This window comes from Macaca thibetana, chromosome 2 (genome assembly GCF_024542745.1).
Source record: "Macaca thibetana thibetana isolate TM-01 chromosome 2, ASM2454274v1, whole genome shotgun sequence".
Taxonomy (NCBI): Eukaryota; Metazoa; Chordata; class Mammalia; order Primates; family Cercopithecidae; genus Macaca; species Macaca thibetana.
This window is the reverse complement of record NC_065579.1, coordinates 1,807,149-1,824,605: the sequence shown is the minus strand read 5'-3', so window position 1 is coordinate 1,824,605 and position 17,457 is coordinate 1,807,149. Positions and strand designations below refer to the sequence as shown.

At 46.4% G+C, this 17,457-nt stretch overlaps 2 protein-coding genes, 2 long non-coding RNA genes and 1 other non-coding gene across 9 annotated transcripts in view; 3 read left to right on the top strand and 2 right to left on the bottom strand.

Annotated features, from left to right (window-relative positions):
- PIGX (phosphatidylinositol glycan anchor biosynthesis class X) overlaps positions 1-10,792 on the bottom strand; it is a 34,462-nt gene extending 23,670 nt beyond the window's left edge. The window contains exon 1 of one of the 3 annotated variants that reach the window (XM_050779217.1): positions 10,600-10,792. In XM_050779217.1, coding sequence (XP_050635174.1) covers positions 10,600-10,621 — 22 coding nt within the window. In that variant the 5' untranslated portion in view covers positions 10,622-10,792. Of the gene's footprint in view, positions 1-838; positions 1,186-1,321; positions 1,345-10,599 lie in introns of those variants that run through there. The other 2 variants (XM_050779218.1, XM_050779219.1) reach the window with 2 other exon arrangements.
- The window catches only part of LOC126948015 (uncharacterized), a 340,440-nt gene that overhangs the window by 95,805 nt on the left and 227,178 nt on the right, over positions 1-17,457 (top strand). The window lies entirely within an intron of this gene.
- LOC126948014 (uncharacterized) overlaps positions 1-17,457 on the bottom strand; it is a 198,653-nt gene that overhangs the window by 149,843 nt on the left and 31,353 nt on the right. The gene's annotated exons all lie outside the window — the stretch shown is intronic.
- On the top strand, positions 852-6,891 carry CEP19 (centrosomal protein 19). 3 transcript variants are annotated; one of them, XM_050779230.1, is made up of 3 exons: positions 852-992; positions 4,973-5,166; positions 6,071-6,891. In XM_050779230.1, exons 2-3 carry the CDS (start codon positions 5,025-5,027, stop codon positions 6,430-6,432), a joined length of 504 nt encoding a protein of 167 aa, XP_050635187.1. In that variant the 5' UTR covers positions 852-992; positions 4,973-5,024; the 3' UTR covers positions 6,433-6,891. The 3 variants fall into 3 exon arrangements, with proteins under 3 accessions (XP_050635187.1, XP_050635186.1, XP_050635188.1); XM_050779229.1 differs by lacking the exon at positions 852-992 and adding an exon at positions 1,404-1,544 and having other exon boundaries at positions 6,071-6,871; XM_050779231.1 differs by lacking the exons at positions 852-992; positions 4,973-5,166 and adding an exon at positions 1,410-1,544 and having other exon boundaries at positions 6,071-6,872.
- Positions 4,735-4,840, top strand: LOC126949405 (U6 spliceosomal RNA). Its single transcript, XR_007723711.1, has one exon. It is a non-coding gene; the product is annotated as a U6 spliceosomal RNA (small nuclear RNA).

Below are 17,457 nucleotides of genomic sequence, written 5' to 3'. Positions count from 1 at the left end.
GGGCGCCTGTAATAATCCCAGCTACTTGCGAGGTTGAGGCAGAAGAATTGCTTGAACTTGGGAGGCGGAGGTTGCAGTGAGCCGAGATCGCGCCATTGCACTCCAGCCTGGGCAAGTGAGACTCCATCTCAAAAAAAAAAAAAAAAGAAATTCTTGGCCTCATAATCCTTTGTTTAGATAAACTTGAAAACCCAGTATGTAAACACACAAGCAGAAATGCACTGATTGACACATACTAAATGGATCTAAATGGTACCAAGGATGACAGAAACATCCTCATTTTACAGATGGAGAAACTTGCCGGGTTTGTGCTTTCCTCCCGTCAAACCTTACCACTTTATTGTAATTATTCCCGCACTTGCCTGCCTCAGTAGTACAAGCAGTTTGCCAACTACTACTTGCACGAACAACTAGCAGTTTGCACGCAGTCCTATATTCGGTTTAGGCATTCTCAGGCCTCACAGGGCGCTAAGGCCTTGCTGGCCCCTTGGTGATCAGAAGCTTCGTGCAACCCAAGAGCGTCCCAAGACGCCTGACGGCTGACTTTCCTTCTCAGGACCTTAGTGACAGGGCGGCCAGTCCAGCCTGGGAACCGCAGGGCCCGAGCCCCTCTCTCCGGAGACCCGGGATCCGCCGCAGAGCAAAGCGCACGGGAGCGCCGGGGGCGGGAGGAGGGCACGCGGCTCTAGCGTTTGACCTCCTCCGGCTGGCCCTGCTGATCTAAGTCCCGCGCCGGGTCCCCACATCCCCGCAACCCGCGGAGAGGCCGGGGAGCCGCGACCGCTCCCCACGCTCCGGCCCCCAAGCCCCGCCCGCATTCCGCAGCCCCGCCCCTTACCCGCGTCAGAGCGCGCGGCGCCGAGGACCGCGGGGGACCCGCGCGTGAGCCCGGTCGCCGCCCCGAGGAGCAGCCAGGCGACCGCCCGAACCGCCGCCACCCGAACCGCCAGGACGCCGGAGGCCGGACGCCCGAGAGGGGCGCGCGGGGCCAGGTGCGGACGCAGGAAGGGGCCTGGCTGCCCGCAGCTCCTACGGCGCGCTGCCCCAGATTTACCGGCCGGGACAGAGGGCTGGGTGCGCCCCTGGCGCCCGCGGTTCCCCGCGGCCTGTAGCCCCGGCCCCCACAGGTTCCCGCGCGGCGTGAGGCGGCCGTCCCGGCCCCGCCGTTCCCCTCTCCGCCCACCCGGGGGCGGGCGAGGAGCTGCGCACGCGCGGGGACGCGCGCCCGGCCTGTTGCTGTGGAAACGGCTCGGCCAGCGCCCCCCGGAATCCCTGCACGCCGAGGTGGGAGCCGGTGGACCGTGCCCCCGGCCGGCCCCACCTCCGCTTCCCGGTGTTGGAGGGTTCGGGCCTCCGGCCGGGGAGTTCACCCCTCGGGCTCGTCAGTAGGGCTGTGGCTGTGGCCTCTTCCTGCAGCGCCAGGCTCCGCCCGGCCTCAAAGTCGGCTTAGGTGCTTTCCGTGCGCTGCGGTTGGGTGGAAAAACCCACTCCTGGGTGTTTAGACGTTGGCCTGCAGAAGATGTCATTTCTGTATTTCTCTAAGGGTAAGAAAGCCAGCCTTGCACTAGTGGAGACGTGAGTAGGGAGAGAATCGTCTACCGTTTGGCGACATCCGTACCCTTAGGTGCTGTGGGGCTTCCTAACAAGATTGTAGGCAGTTCCTGATCTCTGGAGAGAGGAGTATTCGTGTCCAGGAAGAATAATTGTATAAACGTGGCCTCCTTCTTCCTGAACAGAGTGGAATCTGTAAGCAGGCCAAGAGAGCACAGGCGGCTTGGAGTGGAATAGAGGGCTCTAGAGCTGGTGTCTCAAAGGGGAAACAATGTATGTCAAAAGATACTATCCAAAACTGAAAATAGCCGGGCAAGGTGGCTCACGCCTATAGTCCCAGCACTTTGGGCGAATCACCTGAGGTCAGGAGTTCGAGACTAGCCTGGCCAACATGGCGAAACCCCGTCGCTACTGAAAATACAATTAGCTGGGCGTGGTGGTAGGCACCTGTAATTCCAGCTACTTGGGAGGCTGAGGCACGAGAATCGCTTGAACCCGGGAGGTGGAGGTTGCAGTGAGCCGAGATCACACCACTGCACTGCAGCCTGGGCGACAGAGCGAGACTTGTTTCAAAAAAATAAAAACTGAAAATGGTAGTATAAGCATGTTTCTTAAGAAATGGAGAGAGAAATTTTGGAAGGCATGCTTTTTAAAATTCAATCCGGCTCCGTATGAAGAGGAGTAGGGCCAAGGACTATAGTTTGTTGTTATAAGCCTTATAGAATTATTTTATATTCCAAATACAAACATTACTTCAACAAAAATTAAAGTTAAATTTTAAAAAGAGTCTAGTAAAAAAAACTACATTATTTGAACACCAACTGCATACATTTTTGAGGAGTACAGCCATTGCGTCAGTGTGTGTAGTTTATATTGTGCCCAGTAGGTTCTAGTTTACTAACATCAAATTTTAGTTAGGTGAATTGGGAGTAGTATTCGTTGAAAAACAAAAAAAAGCCGGGCGCGGTGGCTCACGCCTGTAATCCCAGCACTTTGGGAGGCCTAGACGGGCGGATCACAAGGTCAGGAGATCGAGACCATCCTGGTTAACACGGTGAAACCCCGTCTCTACTAAAAATACAAAAAATTAGCCGGGCGCGGTTGTGGGCGCCGCCTGTAGTCCCAGCTACTCGGGAGGCTGAGGCAGGAGAATGGCGTGATCCCGGGAGGCGGAGCTTGCAGTGAGCCGAGATCGCGCCACTGCACTCCAGCCTGGGCGACAGAGCGAGACTCCATCTCAAAAAAAAAAAAAAAAAGAAAAACAAAAAAAAAAAAGGAAAAGAGAAGGAAAAGAAGGAGAAAATGGTGTGGGATCATTGCATCAGATTAGAGGTAGAGCACAGTAATTTTTTAAAGTTTTTTTTTTTTTTAAAGAATAGGCTTATCACGCTTTGGAGAGGCTGTTGTGCAGTGGCACCATCTCAACTCACTGCAGCCTCAAACTCCTGGGTTCAAGCGATTCTCCCACCTTGGCCTTTGGAGTATCTGGGACTACAGGTGCATGCTGCCATGCCTGGCCAATTTTTAAATTTTTTGTAGAGACATGGTCATGGTCTCACTGTGTTGCCCAGGCTGGTCTCAAACTCCTGGCCTCAAGGGATCTTCCCTCCTTGGCCTCCCAAAGTGTTGGGATTACAGGCCTGAGCCACCATGCCTGCCTCCATCTTTTTGAGATGGAATCTTGCTCTGTCACGCAGGCTGGAATGCAGTGGTACCGTCTCGGCTCACTGTGACCTCCACCTCCCAGGTTCAAGTGAGTCTCCTGCCTCGGCCTCTCAAGTAGCTGGGATGACAGGCACCTGCCACTATGCCCAGCTAATTTTTGGATTTTTAGTAGGGACGTGGTTTCACCATGTTGGCCAGGCTGGTCTTGAACTCCTGACCTCAAGTGATCTGCCCACCTCAGCCTCCCAAAGTGCTGACTGGGGTGAGCCACTGTGCCTGGGCTTATACGTGATTAATTTTCTAAGAGTAAAAATTCTCATGTCCAACAATAAGTGTGAATAATATGATTTTAGTACATCCATAAAATACAATACTTAGCAGTCGTATAAAATGTTACATTGTAGTAAAACATTTAATGACAAAATAATAACATATGTTGTTAAATTTGAACTTCAGGAAATAGCTTGTACGACCATGTGTGAAACATACTTAAACTATATGCCTAGAAAAAAGACTGGACACAATTAAGGGTGATTATTTTCTATATGTTTCCCCTCTCCTTTGCCCCCAGTATTCTACAATGAAGGTGTATAATCACTGCTAAGTATTTTATTAAAAGTATGTTCCTAATAGTGATTCTTCAGCAGAACTGAGTTCACGAAAATATCATACCCTATGCCACTTTACCTCAATGTTTCTTAACATTTACAAATCTTTCTGAGAATGTCATAGTCACATCTAAAGCACTGCTTAGGAGATTAAGTGTATTATTTGGGCATTGAGGGTGGGGAAAGGAAGAGAGAATAGTAAGTATTCATCTACTAATAGCTGTGCTTCTTGTAGCTAGAAGAATATCATATAGTGAGACACGTAGGCCAAAATAAAAGCCGTGCAGATGTTACTGACTTGTATATGAAGAAGATGATTCTGTATCAGGTCTGCTTTTTGATCAGGCTTCTAGACTGTAAGTGCTTACGAAAATGTACAGGTACCATCATTTTAATTCATAGCATTAAACAATGTATGGAATGCCTACTACTTTCCAGGTATTATGCTGAGATATTGTGGTGAAAAATGAATATGCCCCCACCCTCATATACCATATTGACTAGAAGGGAAGATAGATGATTAAATAAATAATAACGAAAAACTCTAGTAAAATAATTGGGAAAGTACAAAGGAGACAGCTCTGGACTGGTGAACCTCTCAGGACAAAATGATTAAGGTTAAAAAACTCATAGTACCTTGATACCGAGGATGCTTGATATGCCCTTTTTTAATTGATAAATAGTAAAGACCCTATAGGTCAGCTATTGGACTGACTTAGGGGTTCATATTCAATCTTCAGTAAGAGTGCAGTACACTAAGAGGTTCACACTGGATTGCATCCCCAGATTCACATATGAACAAGTCTATATCCTTGAGAACACCAGAGAGCCTTAGGGATCCAACAGATTGAAACTAACCCAGTACCAAACTGAACCTTCAGGGCAGCTCTCAAAATAGGAAGCTCTCTTTGTGGTCGCTTCAGCACACATACACCACAATTGGGATGATACAGAGAAGATTAGCATGGCCCCTGCGCAAGGATGACACACAAATTCATGAAGATTCTACATTTTAATTTTAAAAAAATATTGAGCTTCACAGGCTGAGCATCTGTGGCCAGAGCTAGACTAGAATCGGATCTTCTGGGGCAAAGGGGCGAAGGGAATGAATGACATTTATCCAACACCTAGTTGTTTTTTCCCTGTAGCAGGAAGTCATTATGCAACATTTCCATCAGATTTCCTCTGACTTACCCTGACATGTACGTGGGAATGATGTGCACTGCCAAGAAATGTGGGATTAGGGTTCAGCCTCCAGCTATTGTCTTAATCTATGAGAGTGAAGTCAAGGGGAAAATTCGCCAGCGCATTATGCCAGTTCGAAACTTTTCCAAGTTTTCAGGTAACTTTTGTCTTATCTTGCCTCCTGTCTTAAATATTCTCTAAATACAGGTTCACATCATGACTCTGTCAGGGATTGGATGTGTGACACTGGATGAATTACTTAGTGTCAATGAGCTTCAGTTTCCTAATCTATAAAAGGGAATTTTTTTTCCAGTTTGATAATTAATAATCTTTTTGGGATTGCTACCTAGGTTAAATGATATAGCATTATGCAATAATATTAATTCCCTTCTCTCCTTCCAAATGTTTTTTATTTGTAGTCTTAATATTTTATTAATACCACTACTGCTATCTAAAAGCTATAATATCACTTTTCTTCTCAGACATATTCTCCAGTTGAAAGTGTTTAATATCTCTACAAAGTGATTTTTAAGTTAAAGAAGTCGAAACTATATCTCTCCTTCTCCCACCACACTGAAAGCTCAATATAAAAGAATAGTTCGGCCGGGCACAGTGGCTCACGCCTGTAATCCCAGCACTTTGGGAGGCCTAGACGGGCGGATCACGAGGTCAGGAGATCGAGACCATCCTGGCTAACACAGTGAAACCCCGTCTCTACTGAAAATACAAAAAATTAGCCAGGCGTGGTGGCGGGTGCCTGTAGTCCCAGCTACACGGGAGGCTGAGGCAGAAGAATGGCGTGAACCCGGTAGGCAGAGCTTGCAGTGAGTGGAGATTGCGCCACTGCACTCCAGCCTGGGCGACAGAGCGAGACTCCGTCTCAAAAAAAAAAAAAAAAAAGAATAGTTCTACAAAATAATTCATTTCAATCAAGCCATTTAGCTACTTGACTATATGGAGATAATGCTTTCAGGGTTCAGAGTTTTTGTTCTATTTTGGCTGTTGCAGTAGTTTGTGGCATATATGATGTATGTGGTATATAGTTTTCTTCTCTCTCCCAGATTGCACCAGAGCTGCTGAACAATTAAAGAATAATCCTCGACACAAGAGTTACCTAGAACAAGTATCCCTGAGGCAGCTAGAGAAGCTATTCAGTTTTTTACGAGGTTACTTGTCAGGGCAGAGTTTGGCAGAAACAATGGAACAAATTCGAAGGGAAACAACCATTGATCCTGAGGAAGACCTGAACAAACTAGATGACAAGGAGCTTGCCAAAAGGAAGAGCATCATGGATGAACTTTTTGAGAAAAATCAGAAGAAGAAGGATGATCCAAATTTTGTTTATGACATTGAGGTTGAATTCCCACAGGACGATCAACTGCAGTCCTGTGGCTGGGACACAGAGTCAACCGATGAGTTCTGACACCAACCACTCAAAACATGCATCAGGCCAGCAGAACATCCGTGTCAGAGTCAGCCGATGAGTTATGATACCAAACCCTCAAAACATGCATCGGGCCAGCAGAACATCCATGTTTATTACCAGACTGGTTCTGGAAAAAGCTTTAAAGAATACTAAATACATATGTGGGGTTATAGGGGATTGACCATGTTACTTTTCAAAACCAGGACATTTACAGCATCTACTAGGTAGGTGCAGGAGGAATGTGTGAAAAATAGAATAAAGGAATCTGCCTTTAAGGAGTTTACAATCATGCCGGGTGTGGTGGCTCACACCTGTAATCCCAGCACTTTGGGAGGCTGAGGCGGGTGGATCACCTAAGGTCAGGAGTTCAAGACCAGCCTGGCCGACATGGTGAAACCTCGTCTCTACTAAAAATACAAAAATTAGCCAGGCGTGGTGGCGGGTGCCTGTAATCCCAGCTACTCGGGATGCTGAGGCAGGAGAATCGCTTGAACCCAGGAGGCGGAGGTTGCAGTGAGCCGAGATCGCGCCATTCTACTCCAGCCTGGGCGACGAGCAAAACTCTGTCTCAAAAAAAAAAAAAAAGGAGCTTACAATCTAACTGAAGATGTCAAAACTTGTGAAAAACTAATTAGCAGTATTAAGCAACAAAAACATTAGAGCCAAATGCATGATAAAGGCTAAAGAAGGCCAGAGCGTATATTACTATAGAGTAGAATAGTAAGGGAAGGCTTTGTCCTTTAGTAAAGAGATAGGAGTTGGCCTGGCCCTTGACATAGTAGCATTTAGGTATATGCTTATGTGGATTCCTAATAAGAGCAACTGAAAAGAAGGAGAGGGGAAGTAGTAAAGGGACAAGAAACAATTTTTTTTGAGGAACGATAAGCAAATTATAGTTTGACAAGATTGGGGGGCATATATGGTTACCAGGGCATTACCTCGTATGTGTTATATCTTTATATGTATTTATCTCTGGAAAAGCGTGCCCTGCAAAATTCCCTACAGCTGCAAGCAGATGTCACTTGATGGACAGAGGGGAATTCTGCCCCTCTGGTATCAGGAAATTATATATTAAAGACATTGTGAAACGCTGAACCTCTTCCCTTAAATAAAAGGTTTGTTTGTAAAATGGGAAATCCACCCATAATAAATGAACAATAGGCACTGCCAGTTTAGGTCTGTTCATGACTGGATCTGCAAGAGGGCATCTTCGTTTAACAACGTCTGTGATTTGATACGTTTATCCTTATTACAGTATTGTATAATTGGTAGAAATTCTGTTTTCTACAAGGAAATTGATGTTTATTAAATAAAACTGAAAATAATTACTCACTGTTTCTACCTGTTCACTTCCACTCTCCTTACCAGTAAGCGCTTCATTAAAAGGGAGCTCATTCTTGTGATATCACCAGAGTTTTGAAATAGTCAGATCTCATACATATAGTAGCCAAAGGGAGCCAAATAATTTTCTGAATTAGAGATTTTTCCATATCTACATAGTATTCCTTTATTCTGTTGTATAGATATAGGTAGTTTATTTTTTATTTGAGACAGGGTCTCACTCTCACCCAGGCTGGAGTGCAGTGGCATGATCACGGCTCACCACAGCTTCAACCTCCTGGGCTCAAGTGAGTCTCCCCCCTCAGCCTCCCAAGTAGCTGAGAATACAGGTGCCTGTCACCACACCTGGCTAATTTCTGTATTTTTTGTAGAGACAGGGTTTCACCATGTTGCCCAGGCTGGTCTCGAGCTCCTGGGCTCAAGTGATCCGCCTCAGCCTACCAAAGTGCTAGGATTACAGACGAGCCACTGCGCCTGGCTATAGGTAACTTATTTTAAAATTTGTCCTTGGGTTGCTGGGCGCGGTGGCTCACACCTATAATCCCAGGACTTTGGGAGGCCAAGGCGGGCGGATCACCTGAGGTCAGGAGTTCGAGACCAGCCTGACCAACATGGAGAAACCCCATCTCTACTAAAAATGCAAAATTAGCCAGGTGTGGTGGTGCATGCCTGTAATCCCAGCTACTCGGGAGGCTGAGGCAGGAGAATCACTTGAACCCGGGAGGTGGAGGTTGCAGTGAGCCAAGGTCACACCATTTCACTCCATCCTGAGCAACAAGAGTGAAATCCCATCCCCCCCCCAAAAAAAAAATTGTCCTCAGGTTGTTTTCTCCTTTCATGACTACAAACAGTGCTACAGGAAATAACCTTGTACATTCTCTGTTTTGCACATATGCAAGGATATCTATTAGATAAATGCCTAAAGGGGAATTACTAAGTATGTGCATTCTAAGTTTTAATAGATGCTAAGTTGTCTTCAATGGACGTTCATCCATTCATTCATTAAATATTTGTAGATAATGAGCACCTACTACATTCTAAGCCTGTACTGTTCTGGAGTTTGGGTTACAGCAGTATATACAACAAAGTCCTGGGTTTACAGTTGGGGAGCAGAGACATAAATGCATAGAATAGTGTCATCAGATGATAAGTGCTCAAAAGAAAACAGGGTGAAAAGGAGAATGATAGAGGGGATGGGAGCCACTGTTTTAGATCATGTGATGAGCAAAGGCCTGAAGGAGGTAAGGGAAAATTGGTATGCATTTCAGGATTAGCAGGGAAAGGTAAGTGCACTACCCTGGGGCTGGAGTGTGCCTTGCATGTTTGAGGAGGAGCAGGAGGCCAATGTGGCTAATACAAATTGTGCAAGAGAAGAAACGGTAGGAGATGAGGTTGGAGTGCGTTTTACCAATGAGTAGTACTTACTATGAAGGTTGTACCAACTTAAACTATCAGCAATACATTTGAGTACCCCCATTTCCCCCATATACTCATCAATGGAGAATGTTACAAACTTTTCAAGTTTTGCCAATTTTGTAATATAAAAGTGGTATCCCATAGTTTTGATTTGCATTTCTCTTATTTTGAGGGGGTCCGAGTATCATACATTTAAGAGCCTTTTTTTTTTTTTAAAGACTGAGTCTCTGTCGCCAGGCCGGAGTGCAGTGGCACAATCTCAGCTCCCTGCAACCTCCACCCCCTGGATTCAAGCAATTCTCCCACCTCAGCTGCCTGAGTCGCTGGGACTACAGGCATACACCACCATGCCAGGCTAATTTTTGTATTTTTAGTAGAGACGGGGCTTCATCATGTTGGTTGGCCAGGATGGTCTCGATCTCTTGACCTCATGATCTGCCCACCTTGGACTCCCAAATTGCTGGGATTACAGGCGTGAGCCACCACACACAGCCAAGAGCCATTTTTTATTAAATAACTTAAGTACTTTGTTCATTTTTTTGGTGGGTTGCTGGTCGTTTCCTTACAGGTTTATTAAAGTTGTTTATTAAGGAAATTAGTCCTTAGTCTATGATATAAGTTGCAAATATTTCCACCTTGTCATTTTAAAAAGTTTGATATTTTTTCCAGGTAGAATGTTTTAATGTGGTAAAATGTATGAATATTTTTCTCTACACATCTGCACCTTTTGTCATATGTAGAAAAACATTCCCCAGGCCGGGCGCGATGGCTCAAGCCTGTAATCCCAGCACTTTGGGAGGCCGAGACGGGCGGATCACGAGGTCAGGAGATCGAGACCATCCTGGCTAACCCAGTGAAACCCCGTCTCTACTAAAAAATACAAAAAACTAGCCGGGCGAGGTGGCGGGCGCCTGTAGTCCCAGCTACTCGGGAGGCTGAGGCAGGAGAATGGCGTGAACCCGGGAGGCGGAGCTTGCAGTGAGCTGAGATCCGGCCACTGCACTCCAGCCTGGGAGACAGAGCGAGACTCAGTCTCAAAAAAAAAAAAAAAAAAAAATTCCCCACAAGATTTTTTTTTTTTTTTGAGATGGAGACTCACTCTGTTGCCCAGGCTGGAGTGTAGTGACACTATCTCGGCTCACTGCAAGCTCTGCCTCCCAGGTTCAAGCGATTCTCCTGCCTCAGCCTCTCCAGTAGCTGGGACTACAGGCGCCGCCACCACGCCTGTATTTTTGGTAGAGACGGTTTCGCCATGTTGGCCAGGCTGGTCTCAAACTCCTGACCTCAGGTGATTCACCCGCCTCGGCCTGGGCCTCCCAAAGGGCAGCCACCGCGCCCTGTCAAGATTATTGATTTGAAATATCATCTTTCTCATATACTAAATTCCCACATGCATCAAATAGTTACCTTTTAATGATGTCATTATCATCTGCAGCACACTTCCCAATTCGCGTTTTGTTTTTTCTTTTTGAGACGAGTCTCGCTCTGCCGCCCAGGCTGGAGCGCGGTGGCGCGATTTGGGCTCACTGCAAGCTCCGCCTCCCGGGTTCCCGCCATTCTCCTGCCTCAGCCTCCCGAGTAGCTGGGACCACAGGCGCCGCCACCACGCCCGGCTAGTTTTTTGTATTTTAGTAGAGACGGGGTTTCACCGTGTTAGCCAGGATGGTCTCGATCTCCTGACCTCGTGATCCGCCTGCCTCGGCCTCCCAAAGTGCTGGGATTACAGGCGTGAGCCACCGCGCCCGGCCATGAATTATTATTATTATTATTTTTTTTTTTTTAAGGCAGCTCTATAGAGACAGAAAGAAGATGACGGCTGCCTGGGGCTGAGGCTGGGAATTGATTACGGCTGCCTGGGGCTGAGGCTGGGAATTGATTACGGCTGCCTGGGGCTGAGGCTGGGAATTGATTACGGCTGCCTGGGGCTGAGGCTGGGAATTGATTACGGCTGCCTGGGGCTGAGGCTGGGAATTGATTACGGCTGCCTGGGGCTGAGGCTGGGAATTGATTACGGCTGCCTGGGGCTGAGGCTGGGAATTGATTACGGCTGCCTGGGGCTGAGGATGGGAACTGATTATGGCTGCCTGGGGCTGAGAATGGGAACTGACTGCAGGTGGGGATGGGAGATGATATTTTGGGAGTTGATGCAAACACTTTAAAACTGGATTGTGTCTTGTTTTCACAGTTCTATAAATTAACTGTAATTGATTTGTGCACTTAAAAACAGGTAAATGTTATGGCATATATTGAGCTATATAAATTATGTCTCGATAAAGCTGTTAAAAAATAGGAAACAAATGTCTGCAGACCGTTGTTTTAAGACTGAGCAAGGGGGACCAAAGATACATGTAAAACTTCCTTGCGCCCACACAAAGGTGGAGGTTGAAAAAGGCTGGAGAAGGGACAGAATAAATGCATTTATTCAGTAAACACTTTTGAGTATTTACTCTGTGGAAACTCCCCAGGATGTCTGGAAACAGACAGCTTTCAAGGAGAAGGAAGAACAAGACAAAAGACTGATGTAGTTATGGTCAGGCCAGTTTATGATGCGAAGAGCTGGTTGAGGTTAAACGATTTCTGTTTTCCCCTAAATGGTGCAACCAGAGCCATGGGATTAGAGCGAGACGGGAAGAAGCATAGGAGAGAGGGAGTAGTTAGGATGAAAAGAGCAGGTGAGTAGAGGACCTTTTTTCAGATGGAAGGCTAAGATTGGATATGTTCAACATAGATGGAGAAAGTATATTCTGGGGGTGTCAAACAAAAATGGATAATCCAGGAGTTACAATTTTTTTTTTGAGATGGAATCTAACTTTGTCACCCAGGCTGGAGTACAGTGGTGAGATCTTGGCTCATTGCAACCTCCACCTCCCAGGTTCAGTGATTCTCCGGCCTCAGCCTCCTGAGTAGCTGGAATTGATTACAGGGACCCGCCACCACGCCTGGCTAATTTTTGTATTTTTAGTAGAGATGTGGTTTCACCATGTTGGTCAGGCTAATATCGAACTCCTAACCTCAAGTGATTCACCTGCCTGGGCCTCCCAAAGTGCTGGGATTCCAGGCATGAACCACTGCGCCCAGTTAATTTTGTATTTTTAATAGAGACGTGGTTTCACCATACTAGTCAGGCTGATCTCAAACTCCTGACCTTGTGATCTGCCGGCCTCGGCCTCCCAAAGGGCTGGGATTCCAGGCATGAGCCACCGCACCTGGCCAGGAGTTACAAATTAAAGAGAATCTCCCCCATCCTCACCATCTCCCCTGAAAAAACAACTGACAAACTAACAAAAGAACTTCCCATGGTCACATTTACAAGAGACCGTTAATGGTTAAATTAGCGACCTTCAAGCTCAAAAGTATTTATGAAGTCTTCCTCTCAATGGTCCACCATTTCACACTATAGCAGATACTGCTGATTACCTACTCAACATCCTTAATCGCCTTTATTGCCTGCAGAAATCCAATTTTGTTGTTCAAATATAAGCCTCTCACACAAGTCCCAGATCCAGAGGCAAATCCTGACTGATCTAAATAAATCTCTGGGTGTAGTATGCTCATGCCTGTAATCCCAGCACTTTGAGAAACCGAGGGGAGAGGATTGCTTGAGGACCTGGAGTTCAAGACCAGCCTGGGCAACATAGTGAGGGTGCCCCCCATCCATCTCTACAGAAATTTTAAAAAATTAGCCAGGCATGATAGTGCACACCTGTAGTTCCAACTACTTGGGAGGCTGGGGAAGGAGGAATTGCTTGAGCCAGGAGTTCAAGGCCGCAGTGAGCTATGATGATGCCACTGTACTCCAGCCTGGGTGACAGAATGACCCTGTCTCTAAAAGAAACAATAGGCCGGGTGCCGTGGCTCACGCTTATAATCCTAGCACTTTGGGAGGCTGAGGTGGGCAGATCACCTGAGGCTGGGAGTTCGAGACCAGCCTGGCCAACATGGAGAAACCCCGTCTCTACTAAAAATACAAAATTAGCCGGGCATGGTGGCAGGTGCCTGTAATCCCAGATACTCGGGAAGCTGAGGCAGGAGAATCACTTGAACCCAGGAGACGGAGGATGCAGTGAGCCGAGATCGTGCCATTGCACTCCAGCCTGGGCAACAAGAGTGAAACTCTGTCTCAAAAAAAAAGAAATAAAGAATAAAATTTAAAAATGAATCATAGGCCGGGCGCGGTGGCTCAAGCCTGTAATCCCAGCACTTTGGGAGGCCAAGACGGGTGGATCATGAGGTCAGGAGATCAAGACCATCCCGGCTAACATGGTGAAACCCCGTCTCTACTAAAAATACAAAAAAAACTAGCCGGGCGTGGTAGCGGGCGCCTGTAGTCCCAGCTACTCGGAGGCTGAGGCAGGAGAATGGCGTGAACCTGGGAGGCGGAGCTTGCAGTGAGCCGAGATCGCACCACTGCACTCCAGCCTGGGTGACACAGTGCGAGACTCCGTCTCAAAAAAAAAAAAAAAAAAAAAAAAGAATCATAAATACCAGTGATCCCATTCCATTGTCTATGATTTGTTCAGAGATGGACCCATTACCTGGTTCTGACCAATGAGATGTGAAAGCGTCTACAAGGACTTGTGAGAAAGATGTTCTAGATTTCTTCTCTGCCTTCTGGCTGAGATCAATGGTAGAAAGGTGTTCTGTATTTGTGAGAGAAAAGAAAAGGCCCCTCTTCTCTAGACGTGATTGTGTCTGAATGTGGTATCGGGAAATACTGTGGTCGTTTTGTTGCCAGCTGAGGATGACAGTCATTATTAATGAGGGCAGAACAAAGAGAATCACAGAAAGAAGGATACAGAGCCCTGATACACTGCACATGGAGGCTGTCCTACCTTGTAATATGAAATAACAAATTTCCCATTTGATTGATTGACTGATTGAGACAGAGTCTTGCTCTGTTGCCCAGGCTGAAGTGCAGTAGTACAATCTCAGCTCACTGCAACCTCCGCCTCCCGGGTTCAAGCAATTCTCCTGCCTCAGCCTCCCAAGTAGCTGGAATTATAGGCACCCACCGCCACACCCGGAAATTTTGTATTTTTAGTAGAGACGGGATTTCACTATGTTGGCCTGGTTGGTCTGGAACTCCTGACCTTGTGATCTGCCCACCTCGGCCTCCCAAAGTGCTGGGATTACAGGCGTGAGCCATTGCAACCCGTCAAATTTCACATTTTAAAAACCAATTTAGGCCAGACACAGTGGCTCACACCTGTAATCCCAGCACTTTGGGAGGCCAAGGCAGGCGGATCACCTTAGGTCAAGAGTTCGAGACCAGCTTGGCCAACGTGGTGAAACCCCGTCTCTACTAAAAATACAAAAATTGGCTGGGCATATTGGAGCATGCCTGTAGTCCCACCTACTCAGGAGACTGAGGCAGGAGAATCACTTGAACCTGGGCGGTGGAGTCGCAGTGATCCCAGATCGCGCCATTGCACTCCAGCGTGGAGACAGAGCAAGAACGTCCCAATAAATAAATAAATAAACAAATAAATAAAAAAACAATTTAAATTGGTATTTTTCTGTTTCTTGTAGCAAAAAATTCCGTTAACAAGAGAATAAGCCTTTTCCATTAGCCTCTTCCATCTCTGGACACAATATGAACCAACTGTGTCTCAAGAATAGGCCCGGAGACCTCTGGGAAGAAACTGATACAGTGGACAGAGCAGGCATAAGGGATTGAGGAAGGCCAGGAAACTGGCAAGGGCAGCGCAAAGCAGTGGACCTTGGAATCTAAAGCTGAATAGAGTCCTGTGGAGCCAGGAGGCAGTGAGTAAAATGATAGGGACTGACTCATTGCACCAGGACAGATTTAGCAAGTTGTGTCAGGTTTGCTTGGGAGAAAACAGATAAAGCAATTGGGTCAGAGAAGGGGAATGCTGAGTTAAGAGATCTCGGAAGTTTATAAGCCCTGGTGCTAATGAGATCCGGCCTCTGCACGTTCCAAACCAAGAAAGATAGAGACGGAAGTACAGGAAATCAAGAAAGTTATAGAGTCTTGTGAAATCAAGGAGTCTCAAGGAGCAACAGCTTAGATGTTGAAAGATCCTGGAAACATTGATGAGCGGCAAAAGGGAGAATAAAATCAGCCAGATCCTAATGTCACTTGGGTGGGTACAAAATGCTTACTACAGTTTTGGCAACTGCACCAACAATTTGAAGAAGAAAATGTAAAAAGATGGAATTATAGTAGATGTTTAGGAAAAAAAAAAATACAGAGGAGAGAAGTGATAAAAGATTAGGAAGGTTAGGCTGGGCGCAGTGGCTCATGCCTGTAATCCCAGCACTTTGGGAGGCTGAGGCGAGGGGATCACCTGTGGTCAGGAGCTGGAGACCAGCCTGACCACCATGGAGAAACCCCATCTCTACCAAAAATACAAAAAACTGGCTGGTTAGGATGGTCTTGACATCTTGACCGCGTGATCTGCCCTCCTCGGCCTCCCAAAGTGCTGGGATTACCGGCATGAGCCACCGCGCCCAGCCTAACTCAAAACTTTTAATCTCTTCCTTTACTTTTCCTTTTTTCTCGCCACCCTGAAATTAGAATTGTCAACTAGTAACAAAAGAAGTTTTGAGAGATTTACGTTTTATGTTTTTCATATCCACTGTTTAATTTGAGAAGTACTAACACACTCCAAAACAGAGAAAGACTAATAGAAGAAGGTAAGAGGTTGAAGAATACATAAACTTGTGTTAACTCTCCCAAACTATCCAAAACTTACAATAAGGCAAAAATCAGGGCCACTTGTCTTTTCAGTGTCATACCGGGGCATTATTTAAAAGCTTGCACAAGGGTTATTTAATTTTCTAGAACAATGGAACTGTTTGACTTTGCTGTTGACTATTTGATTAGAGCCCAGACATGGTGCAGCTACATATTAACTTGAAGATTTCTGCCCAGTAAAAAAGATAACTGTGAAAGTTATAGTTCATTTCACTAGAGGGCATTTCCCCCTTGAGACAGCGTCTCACTCCGTTGCCCAGAATACAGTGCAGTGGCTGGATGCCAGCTCACTGCAGCCTCTGCCTCCTGGACTCAAGCGATCCTCCCGCCTCAGCCTCCCAAGTAGCTGGGATTACAAGTGTGCACCACCACGACCGCTAATTTTTGTATTTTTAGTACAGACGGGATTTCACTACGTTGGCCAGCCTGGTCTCGAGCTCCTAACCTGAAGTAATCCGCCCGCCTCTGCCTCCCAAAAGATTACAGTTGTGAGCCACTGTGTCCAGTCCATTAACCACTTTTATATCTGAACTAACAGTCTTATTTTAACTTCCCTTTGTGAATGCCTGTAAATACTCTTTGAACTAGCTTTACATCTTACTGGTCTGCTTCACCAATGGGTTAATAAGTCTTAAACACGGATTCATTTTCTATTTATATGGGGATTTTTTTTTTGAATTTTGAAAATTATACTTTGGCGCTGATAGCCTGTATGATAAAGAGATGCACATCTTTTCAGGGCCAGCTGCAGTGGCTAATGCCTGCAGTCCCAGCACTTCGGGAGGTTGAGGCAGGAGGATCAGGTGAGTCCAGGAGTTCAAGACCAGCCTGGGCAAAAAGTGAGACCTCATCTCTGCAAAAAATACAAAAAAATTAGCTGGATGTGACGGTGTGCACCTGCGGTCTCAGCTACGAGGGAGGCTGAGGTGGGAGGATCGCTTGAGCCTGGGAAGTGGAGGCTGCAGGGAACTGAGATTGAGTCATTGCACTCCAGCCTGGGTGACAGAGCAACACCTTGTCTCAAAAATAAATAAATAATAAACTTAAAAAAACATTTTAGCCTTTGGGGCATGCTTGGATGCTTTTGTTTTTTGTTTTGTTTTGTTTTTTGAGGCAGAGTCTCACTCTGTTGCCCAGGCTGGAGTGCAGTGGCACAATCTCAGCTCATTGCAACTTCCACCTCCCAGGTTCAAGGGATTCTCCTGCCTCAGCCTCCCAAATAGCTGGGACTACAGGCACACACCACCACGCCCAGCTAATTTTTGTATTTTTAGTAGAAATGGAGTTTCACCATGTTGGCCAGGCTGGTCTCAAACTCCTGAGCTCAGGTAATCCACCTGCTTTGGTCTCCCAAAGTGCTGAGATTACAGGCATGAGATACCACACCCAACCCCCCTTTTGGGGTATGCTATTGATGCACGGACTAACATATTTTACATTTTCCACATTTCTACCTATGAGAGGAGCTGACAGGTAGAATGGAAGCGGGAAAGAGCAGCAAATTGGAGGCAAAAAAAAAGAAGAGGTCAAGTTGAGAAGCCAGACGG